Consider the following 26,893-nt stretch of genomic DNA (forward strand, 5'->3'; position numbering starts at 1 on the left):
TCTTGGACCCAGCAGGACTTATTTCTAAATAAAGATGCATAAGGATCTTCAGCCTCACAGAATGTTCCATATGTTCAATTCATGTAAGCCCATAAATACCATTTATGTGGGACATACGAGTTAATTCTCCCCCTACCCTGTGTCCCAGGCCATATTTTATATGGCTTTAGAATTGTCAAACAGGATAGAAATGAACATGTTAAGAGATGAATTGCAGAAATGAACTGGGAAGTGAAAATGGGCATGGAGTAAGCCAAGTTAAGTGGACCCTGTGCTAGACAAGACAATGCTTCAGGGCCACTCAATTCAGTGAGGTGACTCATTGCATTTTCTTTCAGACAAGCAGCAGCACATGTGGAGAAAACTGTCATTACTAATGAGAGGTCTAAACTGAGTGGCTCCTGAGGCATTGGCAAAGTTGCTGAGGCTTGATTTTGCTTGTTCCTGGCCAGCAACAGCCCTCTAGGGCAACTACCAAAAAGGAAATTTCCCTGAAAGTTAAATGTCCAGTCTGTTCCTGAGGAACAGGATTGTGCATTTCCCCAGAAATGCATACAGTCATTGGAATGTGTACACAGAGAACTATGCAAACATACTTCCAGCAATGAATGAACTAAATGTACCCTGCAAAACTGGAGGTACAAAATGGCAGTTCAGGGTCTATATGTCTTGGGGTATCATGAATTGGTCAGGATCAAGTCTAACAGGCATGAACCTAATCCTCCCCCATATTTAAATTGCTCGTCATAGATTACGTATCTTATACCAGTGTTTCCTAACCAGGGCTCTATGGAACCATGGATTCCACAAAAACCACAAAAAATTCAAATATCCCTTGAAATATTACTGTTGTTAAGGTTATGAAAGCAGTTAGGGACCTTGACCTGGATAGCCCAGGTGAGCTTGGTCTTGTCAGATCTCAGAAGCTAAGCAGGGTCAGCATTGGATTGTAATTGGATGGGAGATCTCCAGCATAGACCAAATGCAGGCAATGGCAAGCCACCTGTGTTAGTCTCTTGCCATGAAAACCCTGCCAGGGGTCACCATGCTATGGTTTGAGGGCACTCTCCACCACCAAGCAGTGAATAAATGAGAGAGAGAGAGACAGTAGTTCTTTACAAATGAAATTTTAACCATAATTTATTAGTAATTGAATCATGCACTGCACTATCAACTTTTTCTGGCCTGTAAACATTTTCATAGGGATTACTTAGGATTTGAAAAATTAATTTAGGGATTCCTCCATTGGAAAAAGGTTAGGAAACACTGTCTTATAACATTCTAAAATACTGTGAAATGTCTGAATGTTGCCTGTCCAACTGAAACCCTAAATGATATCCCTGATCAGAGCCTTGTAGAGGTGAGAATTGTAGCCAGTAGAGGTATGCAAAGTGAACCAAATGAGCCGGAAATACACCTGGGAATCATTGGTTTGGTTTGTTAAAGTGGCTTCCATAGTGGTGAAACAAATTCGGACAATGAAGCTGTCACGATTCTCCACCACTGGTAACTTTGTGCATTTCAGTTCATTCCTTACTGTGCAGTGGCAGCACAGACAGGCATTGGACCAGCAATGGCAGGTGGTAGCATATCTAACTATTTTCCTTAATGGCAAGCAACTAATTGGATCCAAAGTGAAGAGACTGAGAGCCATGCTACAAATGATGAATTACACGAGGACTGCACGTGAAGGGAATCGCAATGTTAGCTGGGAAGCTGAGTTTTAAAAGAGATTGGAAGGTTTTGTCAATTTCTCCTCTCTACACAGCAGGGGTGATTGCTCCTCAGAGGTTTTGTTAATTTCCTCTTCACCTCCTAGAACAGGAGGTGAAACTGACAGAGCCTTCCGGAGGCAAAGAGCATAACTCTTTTGGCAGGAAGAAGAATGTGTGCATGGCACATAAATGCATTTTTTCTTCAGCACTTCCTGGGCAATGGCATTGGTAGCATTAAATGGCTCTGATTTGCAAAAGGCTTTCTTTGCCCTGGGGAAGGGAGCAGTGGATGGCATAGCACTGTTGGTTTCACCTTGCCAGTCCCTTTGTGTGCACTTTTACACACAATGTAAGGAATGACTGGCAAGCAACCAACCAATGTCCATGGAGGTGGACACACATGAGTTTGAGGAGGGAGGGGTTTCCTCCAGCCTCTGAGTCTCAGACTGCCACAAAGACTCATGTTATACAAATTAGGGCTAAAATTTGAAATAATAAAGAATTATTAAAGGAGAGCAGTGCTGAGGAGGACCCAAGCATGTGGGGATCAGGTTGCCCCATTCACTGACCTTCTGCCGCTGCTGTCCTTTGATTAGGTACAACCACTGTGACTAAAGAAGTCCTCTGAAGATAATGGAACAAGGAGCACCAGGAGGAACTTTATCCTGCCCAGAAAAACTAGTTGAATTATGGGTTTTGAGACTAGGAGGGGGACTAATGGTTGGCAACAAAACAATGCAGCTTTGAGTTAAGCGAAATGGCAGATGCAGGCTCCAGAAGCCCAGATGACACACTTGCAGTTGAAAACTGGAAGCCACAGGTCTTTGCAGGGCCAAATTTGGGGGCAATTTTGGAGCACACACGTGACAAACACATGGATTGAAGTAATATTTTTAAGTTTTAATATATAGTATTTATTGTTTTTAACACTGTAAACTAGACATGGGCACGATCTTAATTATGATTTCAACCCCCCCCCCCCCGATTTTGGCATTTGCGCCATCATGACTCAGCTAATGTTTGCCCTCCTTCTGTCGCCCTCAAAACACGAATGGAAGCCCAGCTTCCCTTGATTAGCAGGCTTCCTTCCAACCACGGAGCAGCAACCCAGGGGAGGGAGGGGGAAGGGGGTGTTCTGAAGCCATGGGCACAAAGGAAAGGCAAAAGGCAGTGAGGGAGGCTGGGAGGCCGCCCACGCCGTTTGTCTTTCCCCAGGACAAGGGGCGTGTGGGCAAGCCAGCCACTCCTTGTCCTGGGGAAAGGCAAAAGGCAGTGCAGGTGGCTGGGAGGCTGCCCGCGCTATTCATCTTTCCCCAGGACAAGGGGCGCGTGGGCAAGCGGCCACCCCTTGTCCTGGGGAAAGGCAAAAGGCAGCACGGGAGGCTGGGAGGCCGCCTGCGCCGTTTGCCTTTCCCCAGGACAAGGGGCGCGCAGGCAAACTGGCCACCCCTTGTCTTGCGGGGCAGGTGAACGGCGTGGTCAGCCACCCAGCCACTCGTGCTGCCGCCAGCTCCACAGCGCACCGGGACAGCCGGCTTGCTGTTGGGGGGGGGCAACCCAGGACCGCTCGCACGCATGCAAGAGCCTGACTACAGTTGCCCTGGGTGCTTGCAACCGTAGATCCGGCCCTGGGAATGTCCCCTCCCTGAGGGGAGGCGGCTCATTGCCGGGTTAAACCCCCCCCTCTACTCTAAGTGTGTGTGTGTGTGTGTGAATGTCCCCTCCCTCCTTGAAGGGAGGCGGCTCATCGCTGCCTCCCCCTGCCCGCCAGGCCTGGCGGCTGCTGCCACCAACCACCGTTCCTATATCGCTAGAAACAGCGGGGCACCCTCCCGCTTTGGCCTTCCTGATTCCGGATTGGAAATGGGACTTGACCAGTTAGAATCGGTGGCCTGGGTTCGGCAGTGGCCCGGATCCACAAACAGCTTAATTAGTATTTTTTTTTGGATCGTGCCCATCTCTACTGTAAACCACTTCAGGCCTCATTTGAGGGAGAGGCAGTATAAAAGTCTAAATAAATAAACGGATTGGGGCACCAGGGCTGCCTAGTGATCCCCTCATTCCCTACTTTAAAGGTTTGGGGGCTGGCAACCCTACCACATTGGTAGTAATGTGATGGCATCACTAGTGAGCCCCCTGTGACCTGGTAAGTTCCCCGATGTTGCCAATAGGTTACTTCTGGAAGTCCTGGGATTTGCATATTTCTTTTCTGCTTTTCAACTTTGCTATTTGTTTATTTATGTTTTGTTGCATTATTTTATATATTTAAATGTTTCAATATTCAGATGTTTTAATTTTTTCATATTCATCGCTTTGGGGAGTTGATTTGGGTGGAAAACTGGCATAAAATATTTTAAATAAATAAATATTTTGGATTTGACCTGTTAATGTTTTTATTACATTTATATTCCACCTTTGTTCCATCGTGGAAGGTTCCCAGGAGATCTTTTAAAATCTGACCAGCTTAGCTTCAGGAAGGTTGCTATACCATGTGACTTCCTGCTCTGGGTACATAATAAATATACAATAACCATGCATTTATTAAAATCTTTTCTCCAAAGTACTCATGGTGTATGCTTAACTGATTTAGTATGCTGAACTGACTTTGTTATATTCTGTAATATACTGTAATAATGCATGCAGCCAGAGAAGGATAAAGAATGTTTTGTGTCCATTTTTTTATTACTGAAAGAGAGGGTAATCTATTCTGTCCGTGAAGAATCCAATACACTGCATAAGGCATATGTATTGAAAGTCAGAGGAAATTTCAGGAAATAGGTGTTGCAAATATTTATTTTATATGGCATGTTTTCATCCCATTTTTCTAACCAGGTTGCAAAAAATACACTTTAAATAAATTTACATGCAACGCGGTATTTAAAAACAAAATGGGAACAAGACATTTGGGGTTGATATCTATCAGTTAATGTGTCTGAGGAAGTGTATGGACTGTGGCTAAGAGCTATGCCCAAGATATAAATAGATTTTTTCCCAATAAGCTTGTCACATGTCTAGGAACATAATCTGGGTATGTTGGCCAGAGTTTAGGGACCATTAATATGAAAACAGGGAACCCTAATGCCTTAAAGGAAGAACCTGCAGTGCAAAGAAGTTACCATTTTCTAATCTGATGAAGGCAATTGGCTTAGATCGGTAAAACTGTGAGTCTCTCTATCCAAGACCTCTTACACGAGGATGCTCAAGTGAAAAGAGACAATGTTATCCGGGAAACTGAGTTCGGAAGGAGGGGGGCAGGCAAGAGGGGGCGAGCAGAGAGCGTCTCCCTGGCATAGTGCCGACTGAAAAATCAGGGGCAACGTAGAGGAAAGCCAGGCTCCTCTCCTCTCTGCACCTCTATTTCACTTCCTCCATCTGACTTACATTATGGGAAATGAGCATTTACAGATTAAGACAGAGGGGATGTTTTGGAAGGCTCTGTCAATGTCCCCTCTGTACAGAGCTAGCAAAGATGCTCCTTGTTTATTTCCTTTTGCCTCCCTCGAAGGCTCTGTCAGTTTCACCTAATTTTTCCTCTCCCTTTGCTTCCATCATGAATGCCTATCGATCTCCGGAATGAAATAGATCAAAGATATTTGAAAAGGGTCAAAAGCAAGGATGACAGAGAGGCACAGCAAAGGGTTCTTGTAGATGATGAAAAAGATCCTCTGGATGCGTTGAAGGGGAATGGATCTGGCATAGCAAGGAAGTTGGCTGCAGGTCAGGAGGGGCATTGGTAGTAGTTTTTTTCTCTCTCTCTCTCTCATTGGACTCTTTATTTAGCAAATGGCTTCCCCCAGGCAAGTTGCTGGCTCATGAAACATCTCCTCTGTCTTAATCTGTAAATGCTCATTTCCCATAATGTAAGTCAGCATGAGGAAGGAAGTGAAATAGAGACACAGAAAGGAGAGGAGCCTCCTTTCGAACTCGGCTTCCCAGCTATCGTGTCTCACTTCACTTGAGCATCCTCGGGTAATTCGTTTTGTTTAGAGATGGTCTGTATTTAGGATTGCACTTACAATACAATAGTGCTTCTGTTTCAATCCACAACATACAATTAAGTTCAACACACTTACAGTTAAATCCAATGGGCTTGCTTCTGAAGTTGTGCATTGCTACAACTTATTCAAATTAAAAATGTTTAGTCTGCACTAGCTGACATAACCAAAGTATCAAACGAGCAGATTATCATGTGTCAGTGGATTCCAAAGGCTACAGGTTCCTTGCGGCAGCATGACTGACACTGGAATCTTTTATAACATGTCAGCTTTTACAGATAAAGCCTTTTCATAATGTGGAAACAGAATTCTACAATGAAGAGAAAAAAATGTATTATGTGAAGTGTTTATATCAATCCACCTGTACTGGCTATACTAACCAATACATGTAGTATACTTTTCCAAGCTTATCTTGAATTTTATAAAGCAGAAAGTACAAGATAACAGTGAGGGGGGGGGGATAGAGAAGAGCAAACACATTTATCTCCTAAACGGTATGATTTTTATATTGTCCTACTTGTACCACCTCCAACTCTACAAGGAATAGTATAAACATATAACAATTGGATTTAGCTGTCCTATTTCTTTTGTTAACATTCTTTTGTCACATTCGCTAAGTTTAACATTAGAGTTGCCAGGCTGTGCTGTGCCTGGCAACCAGCAGGAGGGTTGAGGTGGCAGGGATATTACTGTTTCAATTTTTCCAGTAGAAATCATCACAACATCAATAATATACTCAGACTACTGGGTTTTCAAGACAGAAGGACAAGGCAGCTCTGCTGTAAATCAGGCACTTATGCCCACTCAGAAATACTATGGGGCTGCCCACCCCTGAGCTATAGCCATGAAAACTATTTAAATCTTGCTTGCTTTTCTGCTTTTAATTTCTGGGCCTTGTTTCCCTGTTTCTTAAAGGTTTATTGTGGATTTTTTTGTAAACCTGGAATATCACTGGAGTGAGAAGCTACAAAAGGAGAAAACGCTGGAAATTCAGTTCAAAGATTAATGAAAAAACGGTGTTTCCTTTTGATATGAGTGATAACCGGCATGCCAAACTATTATTGCCAAACCGCTAAACCAGTATTTGAAGGTGTATTACTTTAAAAAAAAAAGAGTAACTGTGATGATTTTTAAGTGTGTGTGTGTGTCTTTAAATGTTTAGTGCGGTACAGATGAAGAGTGGGTGTGAAAGAGAGGGATGAGTGAGAGATGATTGGTTGATGACGGAGAGTGTGGACAGAGTGAACTGTAGTTTTAGTTACTGAGCAGAGAGAGAACATTCAGGCTGGGCAAGGCAGGCAACCTGTGTGGAAGCCTGAGGGAATTCTCATTATAGTTCAGTTAGGCAACCTGTATGGAAGCCTGACCTTTGTGTGTCCATGAGAGAATATTCTGTCTAAAGCAGGCAAATAGTGTGTGCACCTGAGAAAGTTTATGTATATCTGTGTGACTGAGCCTATGTGAGGAAACTTTAAGAACTTTGAAACCATTAACTTTAAGTACTAGAGTGAAACCAATACGCTTCTTGTAAAAATAAAAGCTTTATTTTTTTTAATCCCAGGGTATCTGTTATTCCTATATATCCCATTCCTATCCTCAGGACCAATAGTCCCATGAAGGAGCCTGACACTTGGGCACATTATTAAAAGGGAAATTTAAATTACTTAATTTGGAATATAATTCCTGCTGGCAGCAATCTACCCAGTGGGTATAAAAAGAGAATTAAAAGAAAATTCTAACAGAAAAAGAAAGGGGCTCATAACAGTAACAAAACAGGCACAATTGGTTATTCAAACCTTCACATACTGTGGCACTAAAGTCTACATTTAAAGACTTCACTCCAGTTCTGTTCTTTGTAATTCCTTGTTCCTTATACTTACGTGATCTCAGGCATTTCACATTTATCTATATTGCATCTTTGTTCCAATGAGTTCATGGTAGTATCCATGGTTCTCTCCCTCCACTATTTTGTCCTCACAACAAACCTATAAGTAAATCTTTCTGAAAGGGTAGAACAGGGCTACACTTCCATATAATATTGGTCGTTTGAGAGCAGAGTTACAAGGCCCACACTCTAACTGATGGGGTGGCCATAAAGCTAAAGTTTACAGATCACTTTCCTTCAGCTGTGTGTGTGTTTTTTTTTTAATGAATTGAGGTTTCCAGGATGTTGTTGGTGCTCTTCCAATGTGCTAAGCAGCGAAGAGTCTGACAGAGAAAGCAGAATTGCTGCCTACTCAGGCAATCTCTTCAAAGTTCATTACAGTATCAGGTATGCCAGAAGAACAGTATCAAAGGAATGGGAGGGAGAAACAGGAGATCCCCCTCCTCTGTGATTCTTCACAAGTCAACCATTGCTGCACCCAATTGCTTGTTTTCCTTCACTCATCCACTCCGATTGTTATGCTCATCTATTGTTATGCTGTTCAATCTTCTATTTTGTCCTTTGGAAATCGAGTAGCCAAGCTTGGGACAGGATTTTTTTTTTTTTTAATGAACAGCATACCTGAGAAGAATGCTACTTTTATACATATTAAATGTTTTGAACATCATACAGTGGAGCAACTGTATGTTTAAATTGTCAGGAATCAGCTTAATATTTACATTGTTGCCCTTAGTTTATTGCTTCTAAACTATGACAGTGGTAGTGGAGGAAATTCTATGTGTAATTCAGGGTATCCATCTAGTGACTAGTCCGCCTGTCACACATTGTGAGTGTGTTATGAAGCCACTTCCATGCGAAACATTTCTAGAGTCTTCTATATGGTAGCCATATTGTGCTGTTCAGCCTTTAAAGTTATTCATAGGCTTGATTCACAGATACTCAGTAGTATAGAATGTCGGCTGCTGTATTACATAGCAGAAATATGCTCTGATCTAGCTGCTAGCTGCAATGCAGATGAGATAAAAGAAATGCTTAATATACCATCTGGCTTACATTTGGACTGCCTTGAACCAATTACAATGATAGATCTTAACAGGATTCTGAATCTATGAAAGCCACTACTTGTGTGCTCGATGCTTGCTCATCTTGGCTGTTAAAATCAAGTAAGGACTACATAAGTGAACCACTGAGGTCTATCGTAAATCAATCGCTAACCCAGGGCACCTTCCCCCAGCCACTCAAACAGGCAGTTATCTGTCCACTAATTAAAAAATCATCCCTAGACAAAAATTGTGGCCAGTTATCGCCAAGTCTCTAATCTGCCTTTTCTGGGAAAAATGATTGAGAGAGCAGTAGCTGAACAACTCCAGACCTTCTTGGATAAATCTAGCACTTTGGACCCTTTCCAATCTGAATTCAGACCAGGGCATGGGACAGAGATGGCACTAATGGCATTAGTAGATGATCTCTGAACACAGACAAAGGCTATGCCTCCTTATTGTTCCTCCTGGATCCATCTGCAGCCTTTGATACAGTAGACATGCCATCCTGTTGAGGCATCTAGAGACAGAAGAGAGTATCAAAGGATGTGCCTTCGACTGGTTTAAATCGTTTCTCATGGAATGGAATCAGAGGGCTGTGGTCAATCAGCTATCTCCAGAATGGGAGCTACCTTGCGGGGTTCTGCAGTGCGCAGTCTAATTTCCCATGTTATTCAACCTCTATGTAAAGCCTTTAGAACTCATTTACAGCTATGGAGTTGGATATCCCCAATATGCAGATGACACCCAACTCTATATCTCGCTATCCAGGTCCCCACAATATTCAGTAGAAATCTTGGATCGCAGCTTGACAGCTGTGGTGAAATGGCTGAAAATGAACAAATTGAAATTAAACCCAGACAAGATGGAAGTAATGCTTGTTAGGAAGGCAGAAATCCCGAAGAATATTATACTCCTCACTTTTGATGGAGTTCATCTGACCTTTGCAGACTCGGTTAAGAGCCTAGGGATTATACTGGATCCAGGAGTATTACTAGAAAAACAAGTTAAGGCAGCTGCAAAAAATGCTTTCTACAACCTCTCCCTAGTCTGGAAAATGGCGTCTTACCATGATATGGCCGACCTGGCCACCTGGATCCATGCTATGGTAGCATCAAGACTTCACTATTGTAATGCACTATACATAGGTCTAATATCTAAACTAACTGGGAGACTCCAATTGGTGCAAAACGCTGTGGCTTGATTGTTATCAGGAGTGAGCAGGAGCATGAACATCACTCCCATCCTGCAGTCACTTCATTGGCTACCTATTAGTTATCGTGTTCAGTTCAAGGTATTGGTTATCACTTACAAAGCTCTTCACAACCTTGATCTGGCATACCTATGGGACCGCCTCCCTCCCTATGTTCCTCCACAACAGCTTCGCTCATCCGAACAAGGTCTCCTGCAGGTGCCACCCCGCACATCAGCGAAATCGACAGCAGCTCATACAAGGGCTTTCTCTATGGTGGCCGGCCCCTACCCTGTGGAATGGCCTGCCTGAGGAGGTCAGGAGAGCCCCCACTCTCCTGGCTTTCTGCAAATGATGCAAAACTGAATTATTCAGAAAGGCTTTTAACTCAGATAGGAGGGCTGCATTATAGGGAGGGGATCTCAGATGATCCACTAATGAGTTAAGAATCATAGACTTCACCACTATGTTGTATTAGATTCCTACTAATGCTATGTCTTTGTGAACTTGTATCTATTACCCTATGGCATTGTTTGTGGAAATGTTCCTGATACTGACTGTACTAATCTCATACCGTATAATCCGCCTTGAGTCTCAGTGAGAATAATAAATAAAATTACATAAATAAAATAAATAATAAAATAATGTATATAATAGATGTTCAAAAAGCAGCACAATTGCTTCTTTCGTGTAAATGAAAACTACCCCTCTCCACTAATATAACAACAGAATAAAATAGGGAGCTGAAACATATCAGACAACAATACAGCATGACAACTCCACAGGATCATGGGAAATTTTCACACAATCCACCTGTTCCCTGCTTAGATGATTAAGACCCATCACACCATTTAGACCCAATAAAAATTCATATGGAAATAAATGTCAAGTCTTGCCCAGATCTACAAGCTCCCAGGTGATCACAACACCAGAATTATATCCCTCTAAGCAGACCTACTAATAGAAGCACACAAGTATGTAGGATACAGCTACAGTGAAGTAGCAGCCATATTTCCAATAACATTCAGATTAGTCCATACATTCATCTGCATTTAAGAAAACCATTGGTATACTATAGATCATCCTGGGTTTTTCAGCTTATTCACCTGGCTTTCTCTTGGACCGATATAGAAACCCTTGCTCTGTTACATCCTTAGACACAGGAACAACTTGCAAGCACACTTTTCAACACCTTAAAAAGTGATCTGGAACCCATGGACACAAAAGGCTGTCACTATTTGGAGCATTGGTCTCTGGCAAGGACTTTGGATTCTACCATCTATTTGGAAAACCCTAACTTTCCCCCAGAATTCTGTCTCAATATTTATAACAGTATGAGAATTATATGGCTGTAATTTATAGGTCCTGAAAGATTCTGCAGACAGCTGCAGATCAATTCTACTTTTATTAATGATTTATGCTTCCCTGCATGTTTTACAAGCTAGCAGCATTAATGATATGCTACTTTCTTTTATCTGTAGGTGATAATTGTGTCCTCTCTCAGCTGGACTATTGACTACACCTCAGGTGCATTCCCCCCCTTCTTTAAAAATGTGCCATGTCGCTTTTGTCATCCTGCTCTGTGATAGTCATTATCCTTTCATAGCTACTAAAATCTTAACTAGTTTGAATAATAAACTCAACTCTTTCATCGTGCTTTCAAGTAATGGAATTCCTTACATGCTCACTGTCTCATCTGCACTTTTGAGACGTGTTTACAAAGAGGTTATAGCCAAGAGTGTCTCTGCTCAAGATGTACTAGAATCCTGCTGGGCTGAACATAACAGAATAACAGTGCCATTTGTACACTGACTCCAGTGGACTCCAAAAGTATAACTCTGCTATAACTTTTTCCTGAAAGTAAGCCATATTGAAAATTGGCCTTCCTTTTGATAGGATTTATCCATAACGATGCAGTCCTATGCCAAATTACTCTAGTATACTGCCATTAGGAACATAAAAACATAAGAAAAGCCCTGATGGATCAGAGCAGTGGGTCCATTTAGTCCAGCATCCTGTCTCACACAGTGGCCAGCCATTTGCTTTGGAGGGCCAACAACAGGGCATAGAGGTTGAGGCCGTCACCTGAAGTTGACTCCTGGCACTGATGTTCAGAGGTTCACTGCCTCTGAATGTGGAGGTTCCCTTTAGATACCATGGCTAGTAGCCACTGATAGACCTATCTTCCATGACTCTGTTTAATCTCCTTTTAAAGCTGACTATGGCTATGGCCATCTCTACTTCATCTGGAAGTTAATTCCACATCTTAATCACTAGTCATGTAAAGAAGTATTTCCTTTTGCCTGTCCTGAATAGAGATGGGCACGAACAGAAAAAAAAATGAACATGATGTTCGTTGTTTGTTGCCATCCATGAACAGGGACTCACGAACAACCACGAACATGGCCCTGTTCACGAACATGTTCATGGTTGGCTGTTCTTGGGGACCAGCAGGCTCTCCTCCAGCCATCATCCAAGTGTGGTCAAGATCCCTACTGCACCACTCCCAGAAACATGACCTGAGCAGGCAGCAGGAAAGGTACCAATAATAAATAATAGCTTGGCCCAGAGCCTGGCAGCAGCCCTGGAACTTGAAGGGGTAGATCCCTATCCCACCACACACACAGAAAATTCAAGCTCCAATGCACTCTATCAAAATGCCAACAGCAACTGTCTCTCCCTCTCCACTGTCTGCAAACTAAGCCAGAGCTGGGAGCCCCCCTCCCCCCTGGTCTTTGCTCCCTTGTAACAAATTTGGAGCTTCACACTTGAAAGGAAGACCTGCCTATCAAGCTAAATTGGGCTTAGATTGGGGTTTCCAGGGCAACAGCAGGAGTTCAGACAGAGTTCAGACAATCCCTGCCTCTGGTTGCCAAGGAAATTGATTGCAGGTGCCAGACTGTCTGGCTTGGCGAACAGCAATGAACAATGCTTGCAAAGACCACCTGTTCATTTTGAATGGGGCCTCACAAACAGCTTGTTTGTGAACAGCAGATTGGGCTGTTCGTGGCTTTTTTTGTTTGTATTGCTGTTCATACCCATCTCTAGTCCTGAATATACTGCTCATCTGCTTCATTGGATGCCCTCAAGTTCTAGTATAATGGGAGATGAAGAAAAAGTAATCTCTGTCCACCCTGTCTACACTGTGAATAATTTTATAAACCTCTATCATGTCTCCCTTTAGCTGTCTCTTTTCCAAACTGAAAAGTCCCAGACTCTTCAGCCTTTCCTCATAGGAAAGGTGTTCCAACCCCTAATAATCTTGGTTGCCCTCTTCTGTACTTTTGTCAGCTCTGTTTTGAGATACAGTGACCAGAACTGCACACAGAATTCCAACTGAGGTCACATCATAGATCTATACATGGGCATTGTAATACTGGCTTTTTTATTTTCAGCCCCTTTCCTAATGATCCCCAGCATAGAATTTACTTTTTTTCAATCCTGTAGCACACTGAGTTGAGCCATCCACTAAGACCTCAAGGTCTTTTTCCATCTCAGTCTCAGCAAGTTCAGACCCCTTTCACATATATGTGAAGTTGGGATTTTTCGTTCCAATGTACATCACTTCACACTTGCCTATACTGAACTTCATTTGCCACATTTTGGAGATCCTCCTGGAGCTCTTCACAGTTGGCTTTGGCTCTCATCATCTTCTATAGTTTTATGTCACCTGCAAATATGGCCACCATACTGTTCATCCCCAGTTCCAGATCATTTATGAACAAATTAAATAGCACTAGCCCGAATACCAATCCATGGGGGCCCTACTGCTTACTTCCCTCCATTGCTAGAACTATCCATTTAATCCTATTCTTTGCTTCCTGTCATTTCACTTGTCCTCTTACCCCATGACTATTAAGTTTAACCAGGAATCTTTGGTGAGGAATCTTGTCAACCTTAGACTTTTGAAAGTCCAAGAAATAATGTTTCCTGGGTTGCCCTTACCTACACGCTTGTTTACTTTTTCAAAGAACTGCAAGATCAGTGAAGCAGGAGCCATACTGATTTTCCCTCAGAATAATAATAACATTCGATTTATATACCGCCCTTCAGGACAACTTAATGCCCACTCAGAGCGATTTACAATGTATTTCATTACTGTCCCCACAATAAAACACTCTGTGAGGTGGGTGGGGCTGAGAGAGCTCCTAGAAGCTGTGACTGAGCCAAGGTCACCCAGCTGACTTCAAGCGGAGGAGTGGGGAATCAAACCTGGTTCTCTAGATTACAGTCCCACACTCTTAACCACTGCACCAAACTGGCTCTCAGCAGGCTTTGTTTCTCTATGTGCCTAATAATTCTATCTTTGATTACAGTTTCCGTTAATTTGCTTGGGGCAGATGTTAGGCTAACAGGCCTGTAATTTCCCGGTTCACTTCTGAACCCCTTTTAAAAAACTCAGTGTAACATTTGCTACTCTTCAGTCTTCTGATAGAGGGCTTGCTTTTAGTAATATGACATATAGGAGTTAGTAGATCAACAATCTCACATTTGAATTCCTGAACAAATCTCAAGTGTAGGCCATCAGACCTGGCTACTTATTGGTTTTTAATTTCCCCAATAGGTCTAAAACTTCATCTATCATCTCAGTTTGACTCAGTTCTTCACACTCCGTTCCTGAAAATTGTGGCTGTGGCATGGGTTCACTTTCTATAGTAAACAAAGAATTCATTGAGCTTCTCTGCCATCTCCCCATCTTCCTTTAGCAGTCCTTTTATTCCTTGGTCATCCCAAAGCCTCTCTGGCTGGTTTCCTGCTCTGTATATATTTAAAGAAATGTTTATTGCTTATCTTGATGCTTTTAGCAATCCACTCCTCAAATTCTCTTTTCATGTGCCCAATTATTAACCTACACTTCTTTTGTCAGACCCTGTGGTCCCTTCTGTTCACTTCATTGGGGCAGACCTTTCACTTTTCAAAAGAAACCTTTTTGCTTTTTATGGCTTTTTTGACTTAAGTTGTTAACCTTGCAGGTCTTCTTTTAGACTTGGCACTTTCCTAACCTGGGGAATGCCATCTACCTGGGCTTCAATTAGTAAGGTTCTAAATAGCTTCCAAGCATCTTCTAAGGATTTGACTCTCTTGTGTTTCCCTTTCAACTTCCTTTTAACTATTATCCCCCTCATTTTTGTGAAGTTCCCTCTTTTGAAATCAAGAAACCTGTTTTTGACTTCATTGACATTAATGCTGAACTTAGTAGCATTGTGGTCACTATTCCCAACTGATGCAACATTATCTACATCTCTTACCAGGTCTTCAGCCTCCCTCAGAACCAAGTCAAAGATCACTACCCCTCTGGTTGGCTCTGTGACTGATTGTTCCATTGTACAGTCATTTATGATGTCTCAGTATCTCATTTCTACAGCTTGACTCGAGTACACTCAAGTCAATGTGAGGGTAGTTAAAATCATCCATTAATGCAACATTATCTGCTTTGGTCACCTTCCTTATTCCCTTCTCCACTTTGAGATCAGCCTAAAGGGTTGATCAGGTGGATGATACTACACCCCCACTTTTAAGTAACACTTAGGGCCCAGTAAATTTCCACACATAATGTTTCTGTTGGGGAGTTCATTCCCCTAATTTGATTTATTTGATTCTAAGCCTTCTTTGATAAACAACACAACACCCTCCCCCAACACATTCCTCCTTGTCATGCCTATAGAGCTTATACCCAGGGATAATCATATCCCACTGATTTCCCCCATTCTACTATGTTTCTGAGACACCCACTATATCTAATTGTCATTTAGTACCAAGCACTCCAGCTCCCCACTCTTTCCTTGGAGGCTTCTAGCACTGGCATACAGACACCTATAATGCATTTTCTTCTCCAACAACCCTCTGTTTCCTCGGTCCCTTTATCTCTGCACATGGCCCTCCTTTGCCATCCTATTGTCACCCCCAAGTCCTATTGCATTCTTGAAAAAATAACCCAAGTGTTTATACTATTGTCCCTTTCAACTGAGAGCTAAAACACATGAGATGAATTACACAAGGACACTCAAGTGAAGGGAGATGCAATGTTAGCCAGGAAGACAAATTTTAAGACAGATTGGAAGGCTTTGTCAATTTTCCCTCTCTACAGAGCCACTGAGATTGCTCCTCAGAGGGTTTGTTTATTTTATCTTTGCCTCCTAGAAGGGGAGTTAAAACAGACAGAACCTTCTGGGAAGCAAAGATGAAATAAACAAACCCTTTGAGGAGTGATCTCATTGGCTCTCTAGAGAGGGAAAATTGACAAAGCTTTCCAATCTGTCTTTTAAAACTCGTCTTCCCAGCTAACATTGCATCTCCCTTCACTTCAGCGTCCTTGTGTAATTTGTATCATGTGTTTTAGCTCTGGCTTGTCCTGAACTGGAGGCTCTCTGGCTCCTGTCAGCTTTCCCCCTGTGATTAGTTTAAAAGTTTCTTGGCCGGCTTTTTAATATTAAGTGCCAGTAGAATGGTTCCCTTTTGGTTCAAGTGAAGCCCATCTTTTTTATAGAGCTTTGCATGTCCCAGAAAGTAACCCACTGAAAAATCTAAACCCTTTCTCCCAGCACCACCTTCTCATCCATGTACTGAGACCCCTAATCTGTGCCTGTCTAGCTGGCCCTGCATGTAGAACTGGTAGCAGTTCTGAGAATGCTATCTTTGAGGTCCTCCTGGCCTTTAACTTCCTGCCTAATAGCCTAAGTTTTTCCTCCAGGCCCACATGTTTATATTTCCCAATGCCATTGGTGCCAACATGCACCTCCTCAGCACTATCAACCTATCTAGATAGCATGTGATGTAAACAATATATAAATAAATATAAATATATAAATAAAACAACCCTAACACTAGACAGGCAATTCACCATGCTGTAAAATGCCTGTCACAGACCCTGCTGTCTATATTCTTAATAATTGGATAACTCATTACCAGAAGCCCACCTCCCCCAACCCCAGATGGGTATCCTCAGTATTATATTGATCCATCATCCAAGGAGGGGGTCCTTTCTAAGGGATTGTGTCACTCCTCCTCAGCCTGATGCCCTCTAAACTTGAGACTCTCAATCTCCATGACTGCAGAAGTATGGGGGAAGGGGGAAGTTCTGGTTGGCCCCTGATCTTCTCCACAGTGTAAAAAGGTCATTGAGACTAAAGAAGAATGTGTGGCCAGCTTTATTGTGTTTTTATGTAATGATTTCTTCAATATAATATATAGCATTTTCACGGCACGGTTTATCTGGTTATTGGATCATAGCCTTCACTTGCTCATAAACTTATTACCCCTCCCTTTCCAGTCTTTCTTTTCACCTCACATTGTCTGGCTTCTGATATTAGCATATTACAGCAAGTTCTCCAGGGCACACATGGGCACAAATCGAAATATAAATCAAATTTCATGACAAATTGGGCCGATTCGCATATTGCGAAAACGCATTTCATGGGGCTGCTTTTCACAAAATCCACAACTTTTAGGGCTGATTCATTTGATTTATTTTGATTTGTGAATGCTTCATGGCGCCAATCCATTGATTCCCTAGGCAACATAGACCTGGAATGTCTGCAGACCTTTTGTTGCCATGGAAACCCCAATCTTAGCCCACATAACCTTGATAGGCAGCTCTCCATGCTAACCTGAGAGCTGAGCTCTGCAGGTCTGCGCAAGTTTACCTGGGAACTGTAGTTGGAGACTCCTTCCCCTCTCTGTTTCCCTTCTCCATTTTAAAGAACAGGATGGTGGAGTAGCGGCAGTGGTGACAGCCTCAGCAGCTTCTGCTGCTGCTGCTCACTGCTTACCAGCTTCATGAACCCTTCCCTGATTCTCTACCTCCCGTCCTCCTGCTGCTCTGACATGCCTTCCCACCCACCCCCGCCCCCAAGCTCCCTGGAGCAGATCCTGAGCGGATCAGCTCTGCTCGGCTTTTCTTTCAAGAACTTGGAGGTGGGAGGGAGGGCATGTCAGAGCAGCAAGAAGACGGGAGGATAGGAAGGAAAAGTCAGCAAAGAGAGCCTGAAGAGAGCTACTTGGACGGTGGCTGGAGGAGAGCCTGCTGAAGTATCCTTGCATATCTGGCATCTCTGGGTATGAAGGGGCTGTTGTAGGGTCCTGACAAATCACGAACCTAATGAATCGTTTCACGAAACAGGACAATTTTGTGAAAGTTTGTGTTTTGTGGAATGCAATGAACTATGAAACTCAAGGTTCGTTTTTTTCCCATTTCATGCCCATCTCTACTCCAGGGTTTGTGGAGATATAAAAGTGGTTGGATTGGGTTCCGAACTGTTCCCACCAACTGTGTCCACCAAATAGCTGCATTTGCCTCTTAGCCTAGATAAGGACTTTTCTGTCCCCACATCTTCACGGCCATACCAACTTTCTTCCTCTTACCTTTCTTTAGGTCATCTTTATCACTGAGTACAACACATAGAAACAAGGGATACCAAGGTAGACAAATTAATGTACACATCATTCTATATAATGGGACCCTACTCGGGCTAACAATCTAAGTATAATGTAACTATTGAAGTTCCTATCTTCAGTTGCAATTTTCATCAACTTTACTAGAATTTTACCTCTCCCAGTGATTCCTATATAATCTGCATTCCCTATGCAAATATCCCAATAGAATATGATTCAATGTCCTATCCCAAAGCAGACAACAGGAAAGCATCTAAAGGAAACAAAGTGTTTCCTTGTTTTCCTTCAATGACAAAAGGGGGGGGTAGCTCTTGTAGGCCACAATACAAGTTGCATTTGGTTTGGTGAGACACAAGTTGGACAACTCTACTGTAATGGTTGAAAAGAAGCTGAGGTGATAAATTAAAAGGGCAGGAGGCTGACAGGTGAAATATATAGGATTATGAGGGTGAGTAGGATGCTGAGAGAGATTAATTTCCTGGCTGGAAAGATTACCACCAGGTTGTATTGAATTCCTTGGTAACAGTAATATTAGCATTGCAGTTATGGAAAAGAAAATGGAGGAAGAGGAGGATCAGAAAAGACAAAAACCAAAGACATAAACGAAAACAATACAATTCTGTATAATATAAAATAACTTTCATTATATTAGTTCTGAGTTTGCTTTCAAGTAAAGTTTTGGAAAGTTTAAAGGAGGACTGTAAACTTTAGTACTTTATATCCAAAATGGCAAAACATATGCACAACATGTTCAGAAGTTGACACCTTTATTAATTTTTGCATTTATTTCCTCATTCCAGTTGTCTCTCTATGTCCAAAAATATACATACAAAATGTATTATTGTGTCAAGGCATGATCCATGCCACTACAGGTACAGCATCCACTCACAGAGTATTCCTCCAAATTCAACAGAGTTTGTTTTCCTCCCTTGCCCTCCCTATGCACACGTAGGTATATTAATGGGGGAAACTGGAAGTCTGGAGGGCATCTAACCTTCCAATTGCCATGCTGAAAAGTTGTGATAAATTGAAATGGGAGGAATCATCAAGGAGGAAAAAATTCCAACACTCACCTTCTTACAAAAAGAAAACTTTAATCTCATTCCCAATATTGCCAGTAATGAATGCTATTGGATTTTAAGAATACCCTATCATTAAGCTTGCCCACTCCAGTTTGGAAAAATATTGGGGCAACGCCCAGGGAGGGCAGAGTTTGGGGAGGGGAAAGACATTCAGCAGGGATATAATGCCATGGAGTTCACCCTCCAAAGCAGCCATTTTCCCTAGAGGAACTGATCTATGTAGTCTGGAGATTAGTTGGAATTCTCAAAGAACTCCAAACTCCACCTGAAGGTTTGCAACCCTACCCAATATATAAAAAAATGCTACTGTTGTGCTATAGCCTTATATTTAATAATAAGATTTAAAAGTAGATTTTTAAAGTTAGGTTTAAAGTTAAGCAAAGTAGTGGCCACCAGAAGCTACCTATATATGCCTCAAATAGGACTAATAATGATATTGGGAAATGATAGGTTCCACAATAAAATTTCAACATTGTTGAAAATAAGTTTATTCAGAAATATTTAGTTTATTCAACCTCACAACATTAAAAAAAATGTTGGTAATTATTTTCAGTGCTAAATTCCATGAATAACCTTGTTTGGTACTTAAGTGTTAACAAGCTAGAAATCTAATTGCAGCGTTTGTTCTCAGTAACGTGCAAGGTGTACCATATGCCACTTCATTTGGCTGAAGTCACCTTCAGTACGAAGCCAGTCGGTCTGTTAAAAATACATTTCAGTTCACTGAGACGCATCTTACCATATCACAACACCTTCCTGTCCCCTTTGACATTTGGATAAATTATTCCTATTGTACAGAGTTTGTTCCCTAAAATGACTTTCTGAAACAGGTAAATGAGAGAGAAAATAGTTGTGCTAGAAACATGCTCTCCAGCGTTCCCAGATGACATTAAACAAAAGTTTCATAAATATTAGTTCTGTCAAAAGTGCATGGTATAATTCAGTCTTTGCCTTTCAGCTTCAGGAAAGGGTCACAAACTTGCATTATCTCCCTAAGCACTAGCCTTCACATTTAATTTAAAGATGTCTAAACTGTATAAGCAGGCTGTGCCTTCCACAGAGACCTATCCACAAATATCTGCTGTGTGACTGGTACAGCGCTGAGTAATCTGATGTGGATATAGCTGGATCCAGATTTAACATCATTAAAAATAAATAAATGGGTGCTCAGGTGTTGGTCAGGCATCACAGTGCCTTTGCATGCAGCTAGCTAGAATAGTGAATCATGGGAGCAGGTTTACTTTTCCTAAGTACACTGAATACTGTTGGCATTCGGGGGGTTATTTTTCTATAAGGAAAAGGGCTAGACATTTTAGGGTTGGAACCTAACTAAAAAAAGTAGATTTTTTTTCCTGCCTTTTTCTTCACTCAGTGACTTCCTGCCTCTAGTGAAGGACACAGGACTGCTCTTAAACAAGATGTCATGCAATTAAGGTGCTAACTCTGGCTTGGAAAAATCCTGGAGATTTGGAGGGTGGGGCCTAGCGAGGGTGGAGTTTGGGGAAGGGAAGGAACTCAGCATAGTATAATGCCATAAAGTCCACCCTTCAAAGGAGCCATTTATCCAGGGAACTGATCTCCATTGTCTAGAGATCAGTTATAATTCTGGGAGATCTCCAAGTCCCACCTGGAGGTTGGCAACCTTACATGCAATACTGAGGAGGTTTGCAAGAAAATGAGAAATTGGGAAAAACTGCCCCACGCCATCTTGCACAAGAAGAACCAACCTTGAAATCAAGCCAAGTATTACAATTTAAAAACAAACAAATAAAACATGAAATTTTGTAAGGGAACTGGCTATGTGGTCTCAATACCCCCCTCATGAAATAGGCCTGTCCTTTTTAAATCAACTTCAGCAGAAGTTCAACTGTTCAGTATACATGAGTTTCTTCCAATGACATCAAAATAAAAGTCTGCATAGCTAAATCATATATCCGAGGGCTTATGAATTGGCATTTGGAAAAGAAAAGGCAGCAATATAATGGAGTTCCATGGGAAGCTAAAATAAAAGGTCTGGGAGTATCAGAGATTGATACTCAGATGAACAGTTGGTCCTACAGGGAATATATCATGTATTTTGAAATATTTCACTGGGACAAACCGCTTCTTCAAAAAAGGGAAACACTGGTGATGTGAAATTATATTATCAGTTCCTACATACAAGCATAGTACAGGTTTCTAAGGATGTAGCGGTTCTGTTGCTTTGAAAACTATTAAATATTTCTATTTGAAAAGTATTCTGTGACATAATTTTGATATTACCTGTTTAGCACAGTTTACTTTCAGGTAATTTTGCAAGATAGAAATACATGGTTGGGAACACAAAGTTATAGAAGCACTTACATTTGCACTGTGATCACTTCCACTAACACAGATGACATCTTGTTTTTGAATTGTTAGTACCTCTTTTGTAAGCTTCAGTCGGATTTCATAGGCGTTTTCAGTTATTTCGTCGTATAATAAAGCAATACCAGTTTTTGTCTGTGGAAGCAAGGTAATAGAAATACAAATGAAAGGTGTCAAGAACATGAGGGAAAATGACAAGAGATAAAGACAGCTTTATAAAGAGTGTCTCATGTGCTTAAAATAGCAGTTGTTTGCATCTGTTTGGACAAAGACCATAGTAACAGGTAAGAATAGAAGAAATAGTAAGGAACAGAAACAAGAACTATCAGAGTTCTCTTTCACACCTAAAAAAATGTATCCTGCTTTCCCCCCTAATTGGGACCCAAAGCAGGTTATTACATTGTTCATTCATTCATTCATTCATTCATTCATTTTCAATTTATATTCCTCCCTCCCCACATTTCCAGCAGGCTCAGGGTGGACCTCCCCTCCTCCACTCTATCCTTACAACAACCACCTGGATTAAGAAATCATTTAAAATGATTCTTTTTTTAAAAAAACATATTTGTATTGTTTTTCACACATATATAAAAGAGACATGAGACAGTTATCATTATGCTTGTCTATATCCATTATCTGGTTCTTCACCTCTTGTATTTCGTCTTACTACATCATTAACTGTGAATTCTATTGTATCATATACTATTACCCTTAGTATTATATTACATTTAATCATTATATTTATTTGTCATCCATTTGTAGAAGGGATCCCATGGTGCGGAAAAATCTTCTTCCATTTGCCCTTTCATTAGCTAAGTTCATTTGTCCATTTCCACAGTTTCCATTACTTTCACTATTAACTCTTCTTGTGGAATTCTTTGTTGTTTCCAGTAAGTTGCTAATAAAATTCTAGCCGCCATTACTACTTGAATTGTCAAATGTCTTTGCTCCTTACTCATATCCGGCATACAAGTTAGTAAAAAAGTTTCTGGTTTGAGAGGAATTGATATCTGAGTATGGGAACAATTATGGAAAAATACCTTAAAAATATCAACTTGCACCAGTATTAAAGAGAATGGGTATAAAATGTTGTATAGGTGGTACTTAACACCAAAAAAGCTAGCCATTGCTAACAAACAGTTGTCAAACAAATGTTGGAAGTGTAAAGAGCATGAAGGTTCTTTGTTTCATATGTGGTGGACTTGTCAAAAGGCTAGGGACTTCTGGTCTAAAATATGTGCTGAAATGTCTTTGATATTACAATATAATGTTGCAAAAAATTCAGAAATGTTGTTATTATCTTTACATTTAGAAGAGGTTAATAGAAATGATAAGATAGTGCTATATTATATGATAGTAGCAGCAAGAACTCTATATGCTCAGTATTGGAAAAAAGAAGAAATACCGAATATTGAAGAATGGACAAGGAAGCTGTTGTACATGGCCGAAATGAACAAACTAACTAGAAATCTGAAAGAGCAAGATCCAGAAATTTTCTTGGAAGATTGGAAGAAGTTCAAGAAATATTTGGAAAAGAAATGCGATGTTAAAGGGCAATTGCCGTCTTTTGAGGGACTTTAAATTTTATACAAAGGACTTTAACAAAAGAAAATATATTAAGATCTATACCATGGTATAAATATTAGCAATATAGTGTAACAATAATAATATCTATGAATAAACAGGGGGCTCGAGTGTTGTTGGAAGTCAACAAAGAAAAGGGGGAGGGGAGGGGTGGGGTATATAAACATGTAGAAGAGTTAAATTGGATAAATATATTGTATTAAGTAATGATTGTATATTACCTCATCCAATAAAAATGTTATAAAAAAAAAAAGAGGAATTGATATCTGCAAAATAGTTTGTATTAGTTTGTGTACTATTATGCAGTATCTATGCACCTCTTTACAGGACCACCACGTATGAAAGAACGTCCCTGTACACTTCTTACATTTCTAGCACTTATTTGACATATTTTTAAACATTTTAGCCAATCTATCTGGTGTTAGGTACAGTCTATGAAACATCTTATATAAGTTCTCTTTGAATGCAGCAGATTTAGTTATTTTAATATTTACTTTCCATATCTTATTCCACTGCGCCGGGTCAATATTATTACCTAAATTCCGTGCCCATAAAGTTTTACATTTCTCCATCCCTTCATTTTCTTTCATTTGCATTAGGAAGGTACTCATTTTCTTAATAAACTTTTCATCAGAATCACATAGCAGTTTTTCAAAATCTTTTTGTTCTAGATAGAACCCCCCCCATTTTTTTATCTAAATGCAGATATTACGTCTACAAGAAACCCATATTAGAAAGAAAGATCAGCACTATCTACAGTGCAAAAAACTTGGGGACATCTTTTCTACTGCAGATCCAACTAAGAAAAGAGGTGTAGTAGTATATGTTAAAAAAGAACTGAAATCATCTCTGATATACTCAGCGGAAGACAGTAGAATATTACTGGTTGAAATCTTCTTTGTGGAAAAGAAGACTTTATTGGCAATGATTTATGCACCAAATGACCATCAGGAAAAGTTTCATGAGAATTTGACTGAAATCTTGGCAAGATTTGATTACATAGAGACATGTCTAATTGGAGACTTTAATGCTGTATTTGATTATGACTTAGACAGAAAGACAACAAAGAAATTCAAAAATCCTAAAGGACTTCTTCCAAGATCCTTTCTTAGATTGGCAGAAGAATATAAGTTGATTGATGTGTGGAGAGCTAAGAACCCAACAGGGAAAGACTATACGTTTTATTCAGACGGTCACAAATCCTGGTCCAGAATTGATATGTGTTGGATATCTACAGGTCTGATACAAGAAGTTAGAGATGTGGATATACTTCCAAGGACCTATGCTGATCATAATCCCTTACTATTGAAAACAGCAGAAACAAGAAGGAAATTTAGATGGAAATTGAACGTACAGCTTCTATAAAATAAAAAAATTCTGAATGATGTTAAAGAAGAAATTAGAAACTATTTTTGGCAAAATATAAACTCTGACGTACATACGAATATTGTCTGGGATGCAAGTAAAGCATACTTTAGAGGATTGGCCATAAGATATGTGGCAAGACGAAAAAGGGAGAAGCAACAACGATACAAGGACTTAATGAGAAATTTGGAAAGAAAAGAGCAAGACTTTAAAAAAGATCCTTCAAATGTAAGGCTGAGAAATAATATTAAAGCCTTACAGAACCAAATAAATTTTCTATTGATGGAAGAGGTTGCACAAAATATTAGGTTTGCTAAACAAAACTATTTTGAACATGCAAATAAATCAGAGCAACTCCTAATATCAGCAGGGTTAAGTTGGGTGGCGGGCATTGCCACCTGCCTCACTCCTAATACCAGCTGGGTGAAGGCAGGAGGCAGGCATTGCCACCTGCTCCCATCCTGCTCCCGGCCTGGACTTCCCACCATGGCACTTTTTCTGGAGGGACATGGTGCCTTGCCTAGGCTTCCCTTCATGGCAGCACCTTCTGGTGGTGCACCAGGGTATAAAGTGAGTTGTCTGAAATACGCTTACTCAATTATATAGTAAGATAGGCCTATCCAAGAATTCCAGGGGAAAAGGAAAATACTTTTTATTATGTAGCTGAAAACTAAGATTAATTAAGAACTATTATTAAATATGATAATAAACAGAAAGATATTTAAATAGAAGTAAGTAATTAGGAATATATATGGGCATGTTCTACATAGGTATATGATTTTTTTCTTTTACCAAAGCAGGATGGGGCACTCTGGTTGCAACGCCAGAGCATCCTTCCGTGCCCCTTGGTGCCCGGCCTCCGGAACCTGCCCACAACCCTAGTGCCAAGCCTCGCAGCCACCCACTCCACACATCCCCCCGCACCACCGCGCTGATATGCCCGGGAGAGTTCCGGCGTGGCTGGGCTGGCTCTCCCGGGGGAGTGGGCGCAGGGCTGGGGGGCGTCAGCCAGAGGGGTCACCTCTTGATGCGGATGATCTGGTCGCGCATGGGGCGGATGTCCTGGAAGCTCTGCTGGTTGACCAAGTTGTAGACCAGGATGAAGCCCTGCCCGTTCTTGATGTAGAGGTCCCACATGGAGGCGAACTGCTCAGTGCCGGCCGTGTCGAGGATCTCCAGGACGGAGGGCGAGGCATCCTCCTCGATCTCTTTGAGGTAGAAGTCCTCGATGGTGGGGTTGTACTTCTTGATGAAGGTGCCAGTAACGAACTGGACGGTGAGCACCGACTTGTCCACTCTGCCCGAGCCCAGCACCACCACCTTGTACTCCTGCATCTGCCGCCGCCGCCACCACCACCCTTGCACCCGACCCACTTGCACCGCCGCCAGCTCCTCCTCAGGCACTCACCCCCTGCCACCACCACCGCCACTGCTGCCACGGCAGGGAAGGAGGCAGGCAGGCAGTGACGAGCCGTGCCCCCGCGCAGCACCCTGGGCGGTGCTGCCTGTCGCTGGGGCCACCTTCATTTTAAGTTTGGAAACTGGACTGCTGAGAATAGAGACCAGGGTAACTCTGGCTTCAATTAACATTTGGCTTAAGCTCAGCCACTGTCCATCAGATATCACTTCCCTGATTCTTAAAGACAGGTACTGTTCTGCCTGGCTCGGGACCATCTACCAGAAATTAACAATGTTGGGCTTCTCATTTGAATCCCTACAGATGATGGCCTCAAACCAGGCAAGGGCCGTGGTCAAACAGTGAATATTGGATGTCAAAAGACAGAGGGATCTTGCTAGGGTCTCAAACTTCCTAGCCCCCCCCACAAACAAGCTATGTGGTTTCTCCAGCCTCCTATCTATCAAGTCTGGAAATCCCGTCCGATCGTTGAGCTTTCTCATTGGCCCGATGCAATATATTTCCATCTGCAGTACTTGAAGGCCGTTATTAAAAGGTCCCAATGGCTGAGCATGTTTGCCCATGCAAGATAGGGAAAGTAGAAACAATTGAGCATATTATGCTTTGCTGTAAGTTCTACCATGAAATACGTATAAAATATATCCAATCTGTATTGAAGAAACTTGCGAGCCTTCCCAGCACAGAGTTAACTAATAAGCTCCTGTTAGGTGCCAATCCTCAGATCACGTTGGCTAGTGCCAGATTTTTAGCTGCGGCTTGTAGAATCCGCAGGAAATGTGCAAAGGAGTAACATTTGGTTTTACCCTTAATCCTGAAAGCCCACACATTTGTATTTATATTGTTAAGTTTTTATACAATTGTTTTTTATAAAGTGGTATATT

At 41.5% G+C, this 26,893-nt stretch overlaps 2 protein-coding genes across 2 annotated transcripts in view; both read right to left on the reverse strand.

The window, feature by feature from the left end:
• The window catches only part of SNTG2 (syntrophin gamma 2), a 439,152-nt gene that overhangs the window by 233,253 nt on the left and 179,006 nt on the right, over positions 1-26,893 (reverse strand). Inside the window, exon 2 of the mRNA XM_054979235.1 lies at positions 21,644-21,781. Within this exon, the coding sequence (XP_054835210.1) occupies positions 21,644-21,781 (138 nt within the window). The remainder of the gene's footprint in view (positions 1-21,643; positions 21,782-26,893) is intronic.
• On the reverse strand, positions 25,613-25,930 carry LOC129329693 (ras-related protein Rap-2a-like). Its single transcript, XM_054979247.1, has one exon. It carries the CDS (start codon positions 25,928-25,930, stop codon positions 25,613-25,615), a length of 318 nt encoding a protein of 105 aa, XP_054835222.1.

This window comes from Eublepharis macularius, chromosome 1 (genome assembly GCF_028583425.1).
Source record: "Eublepharis macularius isolate TG4126 chromosome 1, MPM_Emac_v1.0, whole genome shotgun sequence".
Classification (NCBI taxonomy): Eukaryota; Metazoa; Chordata; class Lepidosauria; order Squamata; family Eublepharidae; genus Eublepharis; species Eublepharis macularius.